This window comes from Meles meles, chromosome 2 (genome assembly GCF_922984935.1).
Source record: "Meles meles chromosome 2, mMelMel3.1 paternal haplotype, whole genome shotgun sequence".
NCBI classification, from domain to species: Eukaryota; Metazoa; Chordata; class Mammalia; order Carnivora; family Mustelidae; genus Meles; species Meles meles.
In genome coordinates, this window is record NC_060067.1 from 129,252,505 (window position 1) to 129,268,636 (window position 16,132).

Here is a 16,132-nt window from a genome sequence, read left to right on the forward strand (position 1 = left end):
GTATTTGGGGAATGGAAGGTTACAAGTGTAGCACTAAGTTTTTTGTTTTTATTTTGTTTTGTTTAATCTTGAGATGGTCACTGCAAACTGGGTTAGCAAAATACCTCAGCTCGGGTCAGCATTCTGATTGATTCCTGGTTGTAAATCTCAGAGATCTCCTCATCATGTTTGGGGACAGAGATAGGGACTGACCTAAGGTAAAGAGAGGGAGGTGAGCAGTGTTGTAGAAATGACTGTTAATGGTATATAGAAAAAGGACATTAAGAGAGAAATATCTAGAAAAAAAGAAGATACAGACAAATAGACAATTGAATATCTACCATGAAAAGATAAAAGATAAGGGAAGAGGGTTTGGAAGGACCAGGGATAGGCAGGAAAGAAAAGCCATTGTTACAAAATTATGCTCATTGGAGAATTAGCTGAATTGCCTGGAAAAAAGTGCCTTTGGAATCAGGTGAATTATAATTTCTTGTGAAGTCTTGTACTGCTTGTGCCTGTTGTTGGGCCAAAGCCAAGTGTTTCCAGATGGCCACAATAACCAGGAGGCCCCTTGACAACTCACTTTAGAATCTAAAACAAATGGAAAATGAAAGGTATGGCTCCTTATTAAGATTGTCTATACATTCAAACAAGAGTGTCCTTTATCAAGCATTCTGCTGATGCCATGGCTGCTGTTCCCATCACAGAAGCTATTTCACTTACGATGAGAAGAAGAGGTCTCATCAATAAATCATATCTCCTGATATTCCTATAGTATTTAGATGACATGCCAACACATCACTGGAAAATGGAATAAAATAGACCCAGAGAGAATTTTATAGCAATTTCCCCTTTTTATATGTCATATGGAATCATCAGTTTCTGAACAAACTTGAGATTTAAGATGTACATGTCGGTACACATATATCCATGTATACAATAAGAAATCACCACAGAATTTGCCTGGAAGGGTTTTAACAATGAAGGGTTTTTTTTTTTTTCCACTTATATGAAGAATGAGCCCAGGCCAGCACATTAAAGTTATTTTCAACTTCTCTACTCAGACAAGGACCAAAATATGAACATAAATAAAGGGCAGAAACCTCATCTCTATTTTATGTTCAAGTTTGAAATGAATGTAAAGGAATATATTCAGTTTCCTGAGATATATTAGACTGCTCTTCAGAAGACTGGTAATAAATGAGGAAGATGCCAATTGGTACATTACGCAGATAAAACCTAGAAATCCCGGAAAATTTGTGTTAGAAAGACAGAAGTGGGTTGAAGATTAGTAAATATATAAAGGAAAATGGGAATATTTGATAAATAAGAACCACTCAAATAGTCAATCTTGCTTTCCTTTCCTTGCATGTCATTTAATACTTGCTAAAAATTATTGCCTATTATTTATTGATTGTCTGGAATTGTTTATTAGAATCTGTATGTATTGTAGCAATGCTCTTATTCATGAAGCAAATCTATTTTTCTACAGATACTCTGTTTTTCAAAGGAAATCGAATGAAATGAAATTGCATTAGTTTTATCCTTTAAATAGGATTAATTAATTTGAAAGGATGCTTGGTATTATGCTGTGGCTTGTTAGATTATGTTACTGGATAGCTTATTTTCATTTCCTTGGATTGAAATGACCCTTAAGAGGGCACATTTTGCATGGAGCACTGGGTGTTGTGCAAAAAGAATGAATACTGTTACGCTGAAAAAATAAATAAAATGGAAAAAAAAAGATTAAAAAAAAATCAGCCATTTAATCACTTAAATCTATGTCGTTGACCTGAATTGGTGGTTTTAAGCATTATGGCATGTGTGGTTTCTATAGCGCACTTCAGAGGAATCAATCTTGGATAAAGTAACTATTACTTCTCAGATATTTTCAGATTTGTATTTCAAAGAATTATTCTGGCTTTATTGTAGAGAACCGAACTAAAGGGGAATATTGGATGAAGGAAGAAATTTGGGCAGGAATTCCAATAATCCATGTGGGAAAACAGTATTTTAATTAAAAGCATGGACTTTGAATCCAGATGCCTAGGTTTGAACACAGCATCTTTCACTTACTAGCTGGGTGACGTGGGGCAAATCACTTAATCTTGTGTTTCAATTTTCCTATCAAAATCCCTATTTGGGAATAATAATTGTTCCTGTCTCAAGGGTTTTCATGAGAAATAAATGAGTTAATGTGCCATGGAACATGCCGGTCACAAGGCAAGTACAATGTAAGAATAGGTTGTTAATGAACTTGGATGATTGGGATGGAGCTACAAACAAGTGGATCACATTTGAGTATATTTAGGTATTAGGATAAACAATAATTAGTGATTGACTATGAGGGAAAAGGTAGGGGGAGATATTGTCATATGCCATTTAGTGGTAGGGATTTTGGAGTGATAGGGACTTTCAAATAAAATATTACCTTTTTTTTTTAGGGATTATGGTCCTAAATCAGAATATTTGGTAATGTTCTTTGTTTAGTATGGGTAAGGGAAGTCCATGAGAAAGACTAAAATTTGGGTTTCTGAACTCCATTTAATTGCTACTTGACTGAGAGACCCAAGGTTAGAGGTCTTTTTCTGGTGATATGTCTCTTTGTGTATGTTGTGAGTCTTGATCTGGTTTTTCTTACAGAACTTTGGGTCAGCATTAGAACCCTTCATAAGCCCTCTGACCTTCTAATATGAAGCATCATTAACACAATAAATCCTTTTAAAGAATCAGATTTTAGAGGGAATAAGATGTTATGCATGTGTATAAATGCTGGGTAACTATAGTTTGTTCTTCATACAATTAATGATTGTTCTTACACTTTTTAAAAGAGATTTATTTATTTATTTATTTATTTGAAAGAGAGACAGAGTGTACGTGTGTGAGTGTGGGGAGGGACAGAAGGAGAGAACCCTCCATCTGACCTCCCACTGAACATGGAGACCACACTGGAGCTCCATCTCAAGACCCTGAGATCATAACCTCAGCCAAAACCAAGAGTTGGTAGCTCAACCAAACTGAGCCAACCAGGAGCCCCTACTTTTTTTTTTCAATGTGGCTATCCTAAAATAGTTTCCCACTTACATGGTTTGTTAAAAAAAAAGTATCTATTTTCTTGTAGCCAAAATTACTTTTTAATGCTTTATAATTCTTTGAATTCCTCAAAGAGAGAGCTAAGTAAATAAGTGCTCAGACAGGATAGATCATTGATATAAATTCTGTATTTTTCCATTTTATTTTATGTTCCATATAAAAGAGCATTAAGTTTTAAGCAAATCTACGTTATGGTATGCCAATTTCAGTGATTTATCCTTTCTATTTTTCCTATTCAGTCTGCTCCCAGTTTTCAAGAGGAGTCTATGCTATTTTTGGATTTTATGACAAGAAGTCTGTAAATACCATCACATCATTTTGTGGAACGCTCCATGTCTCCTTCATCACTCCCAGCTTCCCAACAGATGGCACACATCCATTTGTCATTCAGATGAGACCTGACCTCAAAGGAGCACTTCTTAGCTTGATTGAATACTATCAATGGGACAAGTTTGCATATCTCTATGACAGTGACAGAGGTAAGTGACAATATCCTTATGTCTTTGTAATGGGTCAGATTAAATGCCTACACTTGACAGTTATATGAGATGTTATGGAGCAACACAGGCGTGTTAAAGTCCAGGGGTCACTTGGTTTGATTTTTCTGTGTAAATGAATCATGCAATTTGAAAATTGGGAAACGTATTTAGAGTTAAAAAAAAAAAGTTGTGAATGTTCATTTTAAAAATAAAGATTCTGTCAACCCAATACCCAGATGTTCAGTTGTAATGTTAATAGTACCATCTGAGATTCGGAGTCAAGACATTATTAGTTGAAGGTCACTGAAGTGACTGCCTTGAAAGTTGGTCAAAGTGAAACTGAATAGATATGTAAATAAGGGCTTCTAGAGAAATTTGTGGCAATTAAATAATTTCACATGCAGAAGTTTTATGAGGAAGGTATGACTGTTATTAACCTTGCTTTAAAATGACATCCCTGATTCTCAGAGAAGTTAAAGGACTTGCTCATGTTCCATTTGAGCAGCTGGTACAATTTGACCCAGGTCTTCTGACACCAGACCCACACATTTTCGTAATTCTAGGTTTATGATGAAATGTTATTGATTATCATATGAATTGGATGAATCTTGGCTCATTATGCTAAAGTTGTATTTTCAGGAGGCGTTACTTCCTTCGTGTTTTCCACATCTCTTGTTGCAAAGTTTAGTATTAACAGATCTGCTTGATGTATGTGTCGTAGAATCCCAGATATTCCTTTTAAAAGTTTTATTGATTGATTGATTTGAGTATCATTGATACACAATGTTATAGTAGTTTCAGGTGTACAACATAGTGATTTCAACGACTCTGTACCTTGTGCTTTGCTCACCACAAGTATAGCTCCCATCTGTCACCATACAGCACTATGACAATACTATTGACTACATTCTTTCATTCCCAAGACCTATTCATATCATAACTGGAAGCCTGTAAATCGTACTCTCCTTCACCCATTTGCCCAATACCTCACCCTTCTCCCCTCTAGCAGCCAGCAGTTCATTCTCTACATTCTCTGTTTTCTGTATTTTATAGTTTGTCCTCTGTATGGATAGGTCTGGTTCGGCTTTTTTAAAATAGAGTCTGATTCTGTTTGTTTATTCTTTTGTTTTGTTTTTTAGGTTTCACATATGAGCGAAATCATATGGTATTTTTCTTTCTCCTTCTGTCTCAGTTTCTCCTTCTGTCTCTCTCCTTCGGTCATAATAACCCCTAGATCCGTCTGTGTTGTAACAAGTGGCAGGATCTCATCCTTTTTTATGGCTGAGTGATAGTCCATTGTATATATACCACATCTAACTTATCCATTCATATATTAGTTAAGACTTGGGCTGTTTCCATATTTTGGTTACTATAAATAAATCTGCAATACACATAGGGGTGCATAGATCTTTTCAAATTAGTGTTTTCATTTTCTTTAGAATCTCGGATGTTCTTAACTATTTCTGGGTCCAAGATTTGGCTTCAGTGGGTGTACTTTCTAAAGCTGAAGGAACATTTTGTGCCCATTTGCATATGTATTTTTCTAAAGACAGTACCCATAATCAAACTAAAAAGATTAAGAACTGCTATTGTACGAGTACCTAAGTACCAGACTGGGCTTCCTTCAGCAGCTTGCTTCCTGGAGTATTTAAAGGTTCAAATGAAACCCAGAAGCCTGTTTCACCCAAGGCAGGGCACCTTGTTAACCCACAAGGGCAGACGAGAAGAGAGCCAGCCGTCAGTCAATTCGCCATTGATTAGTCTGTAGTCATTTGCTGCAGCAATCCCATCTGGAGCGCTCAAACTAGGTGTCTCATTCTCTGCCCTGTCCTCCCAGTCCCGGGAATGAGAACACTTGGTGGAAAAGCCTGTCAGCACTCTACAAGCTGAAAAAAATTTGCTATGTCAACAACTTCTCCCCCCTGCTTTGGGAAGGGAGAGCTTTGGTATTCCTATGAGGAATAAAAAATTAAAACAGAACCATTTAAAGAAAATATGGATTGTAATGTGCTGGATGATTCCGAAGCATACTTCCTATTAATGTGATAAAAGGCTTGCCAAACTGACCTTATTCATAGGTTTTCCTTCGGCTCTCTGCTATGTCCTTTAGAACTCTTGCATTCGTAAGCCTAGACTACAATCTGCGAGTATTCTGAATGTCTCTTTCACCCTTGCTCCCTGTTGGCAGTGATTTCTACCAGCAAATATATTTTATCTCTGGACACTCTTTTTCATTGTCTTCGCTCCAGGCCAGGCCACCACCACATGTTCCTTCTCTTCCCTCTCCACAGAAACACTTGTTTCTCTTTGGGGTGCCTGTGTGGCTCATTTGGCTAAGTGACTGCCTTCGGCTCAGGTCATGATCCCAGAGTCCCAGGATTGAGTCCCGTGTTGGGATCCCTGCTCAGTGGGGAGGTAACTTCTCCCTCTCACCCTACCTCCTCTCATGCTCTCTCTCTTATTCACTCTCTCTCAAATAAATAGAATCTTACAAAAAACAAAAACAAAAACAAAAAAGAGAAAACAAACCACTTCTCATTAAGATGAAGGTAAAATTGAAAATCTCTAACATGGCTCTCAAGTCTGATTCCTGCCAATTTATGCTACTGTCCTGCTCACTGACTAAGCTAAATCCATCTAACTAATCTTCTTTCACAGTGTCCAGATACACCAAACCAAACTCTTTCACCTCAAATTCTGGACACGCCTCTGGTTCTTTCTCCCCCTTCACAGTTTACCTTACAGAACATTTCCACAGAGCTTCATTTCATACTGTTCTTCTCTCACGAAGAAGTCTCCTCTTTTCCTATGTAGGGCTTATCACAATTTATAATGAATATTCATATCTGTTCTTTCACTCAAGAACTGCTATTGAGCTCCCACTATGCTTGAGGAACAGTTTTATACACAAGGCCTACCATTTTGTCTTTTATTTGAGCCCTGGGTATAAAGCCCCAGGAAAGAAATGTCCAGGCAATACCCATTACACTGGGGTAATGGGGGTCCAGTTCCTTACTGTACACACAGAACTTAAGATGATGCTGGAACAGAGCTGATATTGGATAAATAGTATTGATAAGAGTTAAGCATCTGTGTATTTTAAATTTGAGAACCTGAATCTCACTGGCTAAGTTGAAGGATCAGAAGATGATTCTGTTTGACAAAGCTGAAGGTGGCATTTTTACTGTGGGGGTTGTTGGGGTCCCTTATCAAAGGAACGAGACAGAGACAAAGTGAAAGTTATGCAGAGCTTTATTCTATGCCAAGCATTAAAAGTCAGACTGACTGGCCAGGGCCGCCTCCGAAGAGAGCGACCCCCTCCTGATCTCACAGGCTGGTTTTATAGGGCATACCACAGACCCAAGGCACAGGGCTTCTATTGTTAAGGCGTTTACTCCCAGAATTGATACTCGGTACCATACCAGGAACTACTGGGGCGTTTATTCCCGTAATGAAGTCTTTAGATGTAAACAACAATATGGCTACCTAGGCAATATGGAGTTTTTCTGGCTAAGCAGGCCCTAATAGTTAAACAGGTTTTAACATTAAATTGGCCCTAACAGGGGTATACTTCACCCTCATTATGACTCCCTCTAGGTGAAACTGAACTTTTGAGAAAAGTCATATAGACAACAGAGGCCATAAACAGAAAGAGAGAAACTCTAGTATTTGGAGAGAGATACTGAGGACAAGCTCTGGGAGACAATCAGGTGAAGAAGTATGAGTTCATGAACTTGTAAAAAGAACATGAAACATTTTGAAGTGATTTTATAAATACATAATTTGGAAATATTAAATGAAACTGAAGTGATGAGATAATCTCATCATTACATTTTACAAATTGATTTGAGTTTCAGTTCATCTTTTGAGAGAAGAATATTAGAGTTACAGTATTATATGTTAAAGTGAAGTATTATATATTAAAGCCAAAAATGGCCTTATGGACACATTTCCAAGGTATTATAAAATGGTTGCTCCTGTTTTAATATGAACAGTGTTACACTGAATTTGAAACTCTTCAGAGGTAAGTGTATAAGACTCAAAATAGTAAAAGACTTCATTTTTACATAGTGTTTTACTTGGATTAAGGAATGGGATTTTGCTATCTAGTTTTTTCTTATTACTTTCCTAGTTTTTATAGCTTTGCCATCATATTACATTTTGAAAAGTTCATTTGTGCATTTATTGTATGACTGGCTTTCTTTTCTTCAGCTGTTAACCTCATACCCTTCAAGGAAGCACCTCCTTGTTTAGTGTTATGTGATTATGAGCATGCATCTTTGTTCCCTTTATCCCTGCTATGCACGCTTTAAAAATAGATTCTATGATTTCATCTCAGTGTGTCTCTACATGCTTCAATTTAAACACTTTGGTCTGTCCTTGATGTGGCACTCTCTCTACTTCTTGGATTATAAGGTTGGTTTTTTTTCAACTTAAAAATATTTTAATTTCAGTTAGTTAACACACACTGTATATTAGCTTCGGGTGTACAACAAAGTGATTCAACACTTCCATACAACACCCAGTGCTCATCACAACAAATGCAGTCCTTAATCCCTGTCACCTCTTTCACCCATTCTCCCAATCACTTACCCCCGGTATCCATCTTCTCCATAGTTAAGAGTTTGATTCTTGTTTAGTCTCTCTCTTTCTCTTATTTTTTTCCGTTTGCTTCTTTGTTTTGTTTTCTTAAATTCCACATGTGAGTGAAATCATATGGTATCTGTCTTTCTCCGACTGACTTATTTTGCTTAGCATTATACTCTCCAGCTCCATCTGCGTTGTTGCAAACGGCAAGACTTCATTCTTTGTGTATATATAACACATCTTCTTTATCAGTTCATCAATTGATAGACCCTTGGGCTGTTCCATGTCTTGGTTGTTGCAAATAATGCTGCTATAAATGTAAGGGTTCATGTATCCCTTTGAATTTTTTTTTTTTAATTATTTGGGTAAACACAGCAGTACAATTGCCAGATCATAAGGTTATTTTTAACTTTTCTAGGAACCTTCATCCAGTTTTCTACAGTGGCTGTACCAGTTTGTAGTCCCAACAATTCGTGAGGGTTCCTTTTTGGCCACATCCTTTCCAATACCTGTTGTTCCTTGTGTTATTGATTTTAGTCATTCTGACAGGTGTGAGGTGATATCTCATTGTAATTTTGATTTGCATTTCCCTGATGATCAGTGATGATGAGGATCTAGTCATGTGTCTATTGGATATCTGAATGTGTTCGTTGGAGAAATGTCTGTTCATGTCTTCTGCACATTTTTTTTTTTACCTACATTCTTTCTTTTTTTTTCTCTTTTTTTTTCCATTTTATTTATTTTTTCAGCGTAACAGTATTCATTCTTTTTGCACAACACCCAGTGCTCCATGCAAAACGTGCCCTCCCTATTACCCACCACCTGTTCCCCCAACCTCCCACCCCTGACCCTTCAAAACCCTCAGGTTGCCCCAACCTCCCACCCCTGACCCTTCAAAACCCTCAGGTTGTTTTTCAGAGTCCATAGTCTCTTATGGCTCGCCTCCCCTCCCCAATGTCCATAGCCCGCTCCCCCTCTCCCAATCCCACCTCCCCCCAGCAACCCCCAGTTTGTTTTGTGAGATTAAAAGTCATTTATGGGAGGGAGACAAACCATAAATGACTCTTATTCTGCACATTTTTAATTGGATCATTTGTTTTTTTGGATGTTGAGTTTTATAAGTTCTTTATGTATTTTGGATACTAATCTTTTATCAGATGTATCATTTGTAAATATATTCTCCCACTCTGTTGGTTGCCTTTTAGTTTTGTTGATTGATTCCTTCATCATGCAGAAACGTTTTATTTTGATGTAGTCCTAATAGTTTATTTTTGATTTTGTTTCCCTTGACTCAGGAGACACATCTAGAAAGAAGTTGCTATGGCCAAGGTCAAAGAAATTTCTGCCTATCCAAATTCTAGGATTTGTATGGTTTCAGGTCTTACATTTTTATCTTTAATCCATTTCGAATTTATTTTTGTGTAGGGTGTGAGAAAGTGGTCCAGTTTCATTCTTTTCTCTGTTGCTGTCTAGTCTTCCCAACACCATTTGTTGAAGAGACTGTCTTTTTCCCATTGGAAGACTAATTGACTATATAATTGTGAATTTATTTCTGGATTTTCTGTTCTGTTCCATTGATCTATGTGTCTGTTTCGTGCCAGGACCATACTGTTTGATCACTTGAGCTTTGTAATGTAACTTGAAGTCCGGAATTATGATGCTTCCAGCTTTGCATTTCTTTTTCAAGATTGCTTTGGCTATTTGGGATTTTTTGTGCTTCCATACAAATTTATGATTATTTGTTCTAGTTTTGTGAAGAATTCTCTTGGTATTTTAGTAAGGATTGCATTAAGTGTATAGATTGCTTTGGATAGTATAAACATTTTAGCAATATTTGTTCTTTCAATCCATGAGCATGGAATGTCTCCATTTCTTTCTGTCATCTTCAATTCCTTTCATCAGTGTTTTATAGTTTACAGATCTTTCACCCTGTTGATTAGGTTTATTCCTAGGTATCTTATTATTTTGGGTGCAACTGTAAATGAGATTTTTTTTTTAAGTTTCTCTTTTTGCTGCTTCATTATTGGTGTATAGAAATGCAAGAGATTTCTGTACATTGATTTTGTATCCTCCAACTTTACTGAATTCGTGTATGAGTTCAAGCAGTTTTCTGATGCAGTCTTTTTAGTTTTCTATATACAGTATCATGTCATCTCCAAATAGTGAAAGTTTTACTTCTTCCTTATCAATTTAGTATCTATTTTTATTGTCTGATTCCTGTGACTAGGACTCCAGTACAATGCTGAATAAAAGTGGTGAGAGTAGACATGCATGTCTTGTTCCGGACATTAGGGGAAAAGGTTTCAGTTTTTCCCCATTAAAGATAGTGTTAACTGTGGGTTTTTCATAGATGGTCTTTATTATGTTGAGATATATTCCCTCTAAATCTACTTTGTTCAGGGTTTTTATTATGTCTGGATATTGTACTTTGTCAAATGTTTTTTTTCCTGCATATTTTGAATTGCTCAAGTGGTTCTTATTCTTTCTTTTATGATGTGATGTATTATATTGACTGATTTGTGAATATTGAGCCATCCTTGCAACTCAGAAATAAATCCTACTTGATTGTGGTGAGTGATCTTTTAAAAATGTATTAATGAATTCAGTTTTGTAGTATTTTATTGAGAATATTCATCAGGAATATTGTCCTGTAGTTCTCTTTTTTAGTCGTGTCTTTATCTGGTTTTGGTATCAGGGTAATTCTGTGGCCTCATAAAATGAATTTGGAAGTTTTCCTTCCTTTGATATTTTTTGAATAGTTTCAGAAGACTAGATATTAACTATTCTTTAAATGTTTGGTAGATTTCACCTATGAAATCTAGGTGAAGAGCAATGTGGTCCTGGACTTTGGTTTGTTGGGAGTTTCTTGATTACTGACTCAGTTTCTTTGCTGGTTATTGGTCTGTTCAAATTTTCTATTTCTTCCTATTTAAGTTTTGGTAGTTTATACGTTTCTAGGAATTTATCCATTTTTCCCTCGGTTGTCCAATCTGTTGGCATACAGGTTTTTTCCCCCAATTTTTAATAATATTTTCTGAGTGTAGAATAAAACATAATGGCTTTTTAGAAAATATTGTATTTATTATCCATTTGAGAGAGAGAGAGAGAAAGAGAGAGAGAGAAAGCACACAAGCCATGGGGAGGGTCAGAAGGACAAGGAGAAATAGGCTACCTGCTGAGCAGGGAACCTGATGTGTGTCTTAATCTCAGGACCGGGAGATTGTGACCTGAACTGAAGGCAGACACTTAAGCAATTGAGTCACCCATGTGTCCCTATATTATTAAATATTAATTTCTAAATATACTAATTGATGTTCTTTTGAGCAGCATGGGGCCAAAGCTTGAAAATGGCTCATAACTTTCTGCCCCAAATATCAGCTGGATGAAAAAAAAATTTTTTTTCTATGCTTATTTATTGCACTGCTCCCAAGACTACCCTTTAAACCCTTCCTCCTTCCCACCATCCATCAAAATGCTGAGCAACAAGTCCAGGAGTCCATGTCCCAATTATAAACAAGGCAGGGCATGGATGCATCTTGGTCTTTGTAGGGTTCATCTTCTTCTAGTTCAAGTTTACCCATGAAAGCAGTGCTGAAAATGTTCATTTGGTGCCTGTGATGTTTTAGGACCGCTATCTTCTCTTTATCCAAGCCATATTGTAGCAGCCTGCGACTTCTTGATGAACAAATGCTCTTCCTAAATGCATATTATTATTGAGGTGCTTGGGTGGTTCAGTCATTAAGCATCTGCGTTTGGCTCGGGTCATGATCCCAGGGTCCTGAGATCAAGCCCCGCATCAGGCTCCCTGCTTGGCAGGAAGCCTGCTTCTCCCTCTCCCACTCCCCCTACTTGTGTTCTCTCTCTGTCAAAGAAATAAAATAAAATAAAATAAAGCATATTATTACTTCAAAGACAGTAGGTAGATAGATCTTCAATACATTTGAAACTATAGAGTAATGGGTTTAACTATGTTAAAACATTAAATATCACCTTATGTATTAAATTTGAACCAAGACTTTAATCAAAATGTGTCTCTTATTTATTGGTTCAGTGTCAATAAGGTAAGACAACACATTTCTATAGATAGTAAGTAAAACTAGAACTAATGCTTTTATATCTTTATGTCTTGATTTTACTTTTAAACTATACTATTTGTTCCCTGAAGGGAAGGCTCTTTGATTTCAGTTCTAGGAAGAAATCATGCATAGAATAAAAATACTTCCAAATTATAAATTTCTTTTCAGATGTTCCTGAGAAAGTCAATGAGGGAAATGTATGTTAATCTAATCTGCCTAGGCATGCTGCTATGATTTAATGATCATGAATATTAATTTCTGTGCCTGAAAGATGAATAAGGGCAGTGAATTTTAAATGAAACAAAGAAAATATTTTTGAAAAGAAAGAAATGATATGAGTGAAATATACCTATTTGCAGTAATCATTTTTAATCTACCCGCTAATATACCAATTAAAACACTTAGACTTTACCTGTCTTTAGGCTGATAACGTTTCTATAACTCTCTCACAGTATTATTAACACTAGCTCAAGATGAAACTGTGAAGTACTGATGGTAATACTTTTGAAGAGTTTTAGGGTGATTGTCAGCTCACAAATAGGTTATACAACTATAACTAGTTTTGCAACAATTAAGCATTTGAAGTGGTAATATAATCCAACAAAACATAGTCTAGTCATTCTTTATTTTAGCCAAAAGCCTGAGAATTTATAGAGTTTAGAACTTAATTTTAGACTTTGTAATATTCTTGAGTTACTTTAAAATGCATTTTAAATATGTGATTTAGGAGAAATCATTAATTTTATGTTTTTTTTTAAATTTTTCAATTTGTAGATGAACAACTGTGTATCTCAAGCTTTCTTTGTTCTGAGTAATTTGATAAAAAGAAATCAGTTTCTGCTATAATTCAAATATCCTGATATAGTATAGATACTAGAGTAGAACAATTACTACTTACTAATAACTTGAAGTAAACCAATATTTTTAAAGAAGTCCCACTGTTCATGCAAGTTTATAGTCTGGTTAAAGGATAGAGGTATTAATGAAGATAATTTTATGCTAGTTTGTGTGGAAAGGAAAAAGTAATTATCTCAGGTAATATTGTTTCCCCTAATTAGAATGTGGTACCAAGAGACCAAGAAATGAATTCGTGTTAGGTTTGAAGAGGTTAATTTCACCTCAATAGTTGTAACATGTATTTTCAGTGATTTTAAAAATGATCTGTTAGTTGTCTTTCTCCGATTGACTTATTTCACTAAGCATGATACACTCTAGTTCCATCCACGTCGTCGCAAATGGCAAGATTTCATTTCTTTTGATGGCTGCATAGTATATGATCTCCCTGATATGAGGACATGGAGAAGCAACATGGGGGGGTAGGGGGATAGGAGAAGAATAAATGAAACAAGATGGGATTGGGAGGGAGACAAACCATAAATGACTCTTAATCTCACAAAACAAACTGGGGGTTGCTGGGGGGAGGTGGGATTGGGAGAGGGGGAGCGGGCTATGGACATTGGGGAGGGGAGGCGAACCATAAGAGACTATGGACTCTGAAAAACAACCTGAGGGTTTTGAAGGGTCAGGGGTGGGAGGTTGGGGGAACAGGTGGTGGGTAATGGGGAGGGCACGTTTTGCATGGAGCACTGGGTGTGATGCCAAAACAATGAACACTGTTATGCTGTAAATAAACAAATAAACGAATAAAAAAAATGATCTGTTAATTTTAAACTAACCAGAATTAACACAAAAGTCTTAGTTGTGAGGAAGACACAGATCAAGTTAGGAGCCTAAGAGATCTGTTACTATTACTGAAAAAACAAGTCTAAGAATATGGATTACTAAGCATGGGAGAGCAATCTCCTTAAATCATGAGTCAAACTATATTATGGATTGTGAGTTACTTCTGGCTGTTCCTAGATGATTTAATATTATTTATTGTCTTTTGATGACACTAAATTAATCAAATCTGATATTGCACCACTTGAGCCATTTAGCTTCTTAATGGATGTAATGTTTTTAGGCTTCATAGGTTACAAAACATTAATTCTGAGGGTTTTAATAAGAGAAAACCCACACCAACTGTGAGTTATTTTTGACACATAGAATGAATTCATTGAAAACTCAACTATTATTTATTTATTTATTTATTTATTTTTTTTTTGGTCAATTATTCCTTAATCTTTGGTGTTGCATACATACACTACTGCAATAGTGTATTGCTGATTACAATCTGTCCTGGCCGCTTTTACTCCTGTCTGGCTTTTTTTTTTTTTTGCATCTTTACATTTTATTTATTTTTTCAGTGTAACAGTATTTATTGTTTTTGCACTATTTTTTAAAATGCCTTTTTATTAATGTAATATATTATCTTCCTTTTTTTAACAAGATAAACTGCCAATGTTAGGTATAGAAATATCACTTGATTAAACCCATTTAAAAATCATTATTTGTATCTAAAATTTCTTGTAATATATATTGAAAGATGAGATAGAATATCAAGAACATCACTACTTGAAATTTTAATATGTGGTCAATTTCATAATTACATAAAAACAAATAATAATTTCTGCTTAGAAGAAAGGAATTGCAGTGTTATATATGACGTGGATAGCATATGGAAGATCATTCTTAGATACAATGTTTTTAAGGAGGTAACAAGGAAGAGTTAGTTGCATAAAGATTAAAATTGGTGAAAAAGTAGGACCTAGATAGTGAAAGAGGTTTAGAAAATTAGCTATTTTTTCCTACTTGGGAAAGAAGACTGGATAGATTTAATAACTGTTTTCAAGCACTTTGAGAGCTCTTGAATTGATCATGATGGCCAGCTGTATGTTCTATCTTCACTGATGATGAAAAACAGGAAGAGGGTTTGAATTATATCATAGAATGATTTATTTATAAGTAGTGGATGGAAATCATAGGTGATCCATGAAGTTTTTAAAAGAAATTTTATCATTAATAGATTTTTTTTTTTTACAATGGAAAGTGGTCTCTTGTTTAAGTTATTCTTTGAGAAATTCTTGTATATCCTGTGTTTGGTACATGACTGGACAGAAGAAACAATTATTGCTGTTTTGTCAAAAAAAAAAAAAGCACAAATTCCGTTTAAGTTCAGTTTATGGCTCAACTTCCCAATTTGAAATAAATATAAATTATTTTCAATTTTCATAATGAAATGTTTAAAATAAAAAATAGAATAGTATGAAGATCCCCAAGGACTCTTAACTCAGCTTTGTTAATGACAAATGTACAAGGAATTCTGTAGTTATCTATATCCCTTGTCCTTCACAATTATTTTGAAACAAATACCTGCCATCATGTATTTTCATCTGTACATATTTCAGTTTGTATTGTGAAATAACCACAATGTCATTATCACATGCAGGCAGGTTTACAGTAATTCATTAATATCATCTATTTTTCCCCACAGTTTATTTGAATCAAGATAAAAATGAGATCTTTATCCCCCAATTGGTTAATATATTTCTTAAGTCTCTAATAACATATGCAGAGTTTCAATCTGATGATTGCAACACTCTGATATTTAGTATATTACTGTGCCACATATTCCTTATAAATCGGTAGCTAGAGCTAGAAGTCTGGCAAGATTCATGTTCATTTTTTGGCAGGAATACTCCATAGCTGATGTTAAATATTCCTATTTAGAGACAGGTAACTTTTGCATTTTAGTAGCAGTTAATGATTTTTACCTTGATTCATTAATTCACTATGTGTTAAAAGATGGTTGTAATTCTGAATCTATCTTCCTTCATCATTTGTCATTTGTCAGCTGGACAAATGAGGTTTTCCAAAAAAGGAAAAGCTGTCGTAACTAATTATTATCCTGAGTATAGGTCATAAAGGAGGGGTAGGAAAATGCCTGTTTCTTTTCCTTTATTTACCAATTTCAAAATAATAACTCAGCTCCTAGTGTTCTTCAAAGACAACCAGATATTTATATACATTTAAATATCA

At 35.4% G+C, this 16,132-nt stretch overlaps 1 protein-coding gene across 3 annotated transcripts in view; it reads left to right on the forward strand.

The window, feature by feature from the left end:
• GRIA2 (glutamate ionotropic receptor AMPA type subunit 2) overlaps positions 1 to 16,132 on the forward strand; it is a 160,442-nt gene that overhangs the window by 74,081 nt on the left and 70,229 nt on the right. For all 3 annotated transcript variants that reach the window (XM_045997209.1, XM_045997208.1, XM_045997207.1), the window contains exon 3: positions 3,312 to 3,551. In XM_045997209.1, the coding sequence (XP_045853165.1) occupies positions 3,312 to 3,551 (240 nt within the window). The remainder of the gene's footprint in view (positions 1 to 3,311; positions 3,552 to 16,132) is intronic.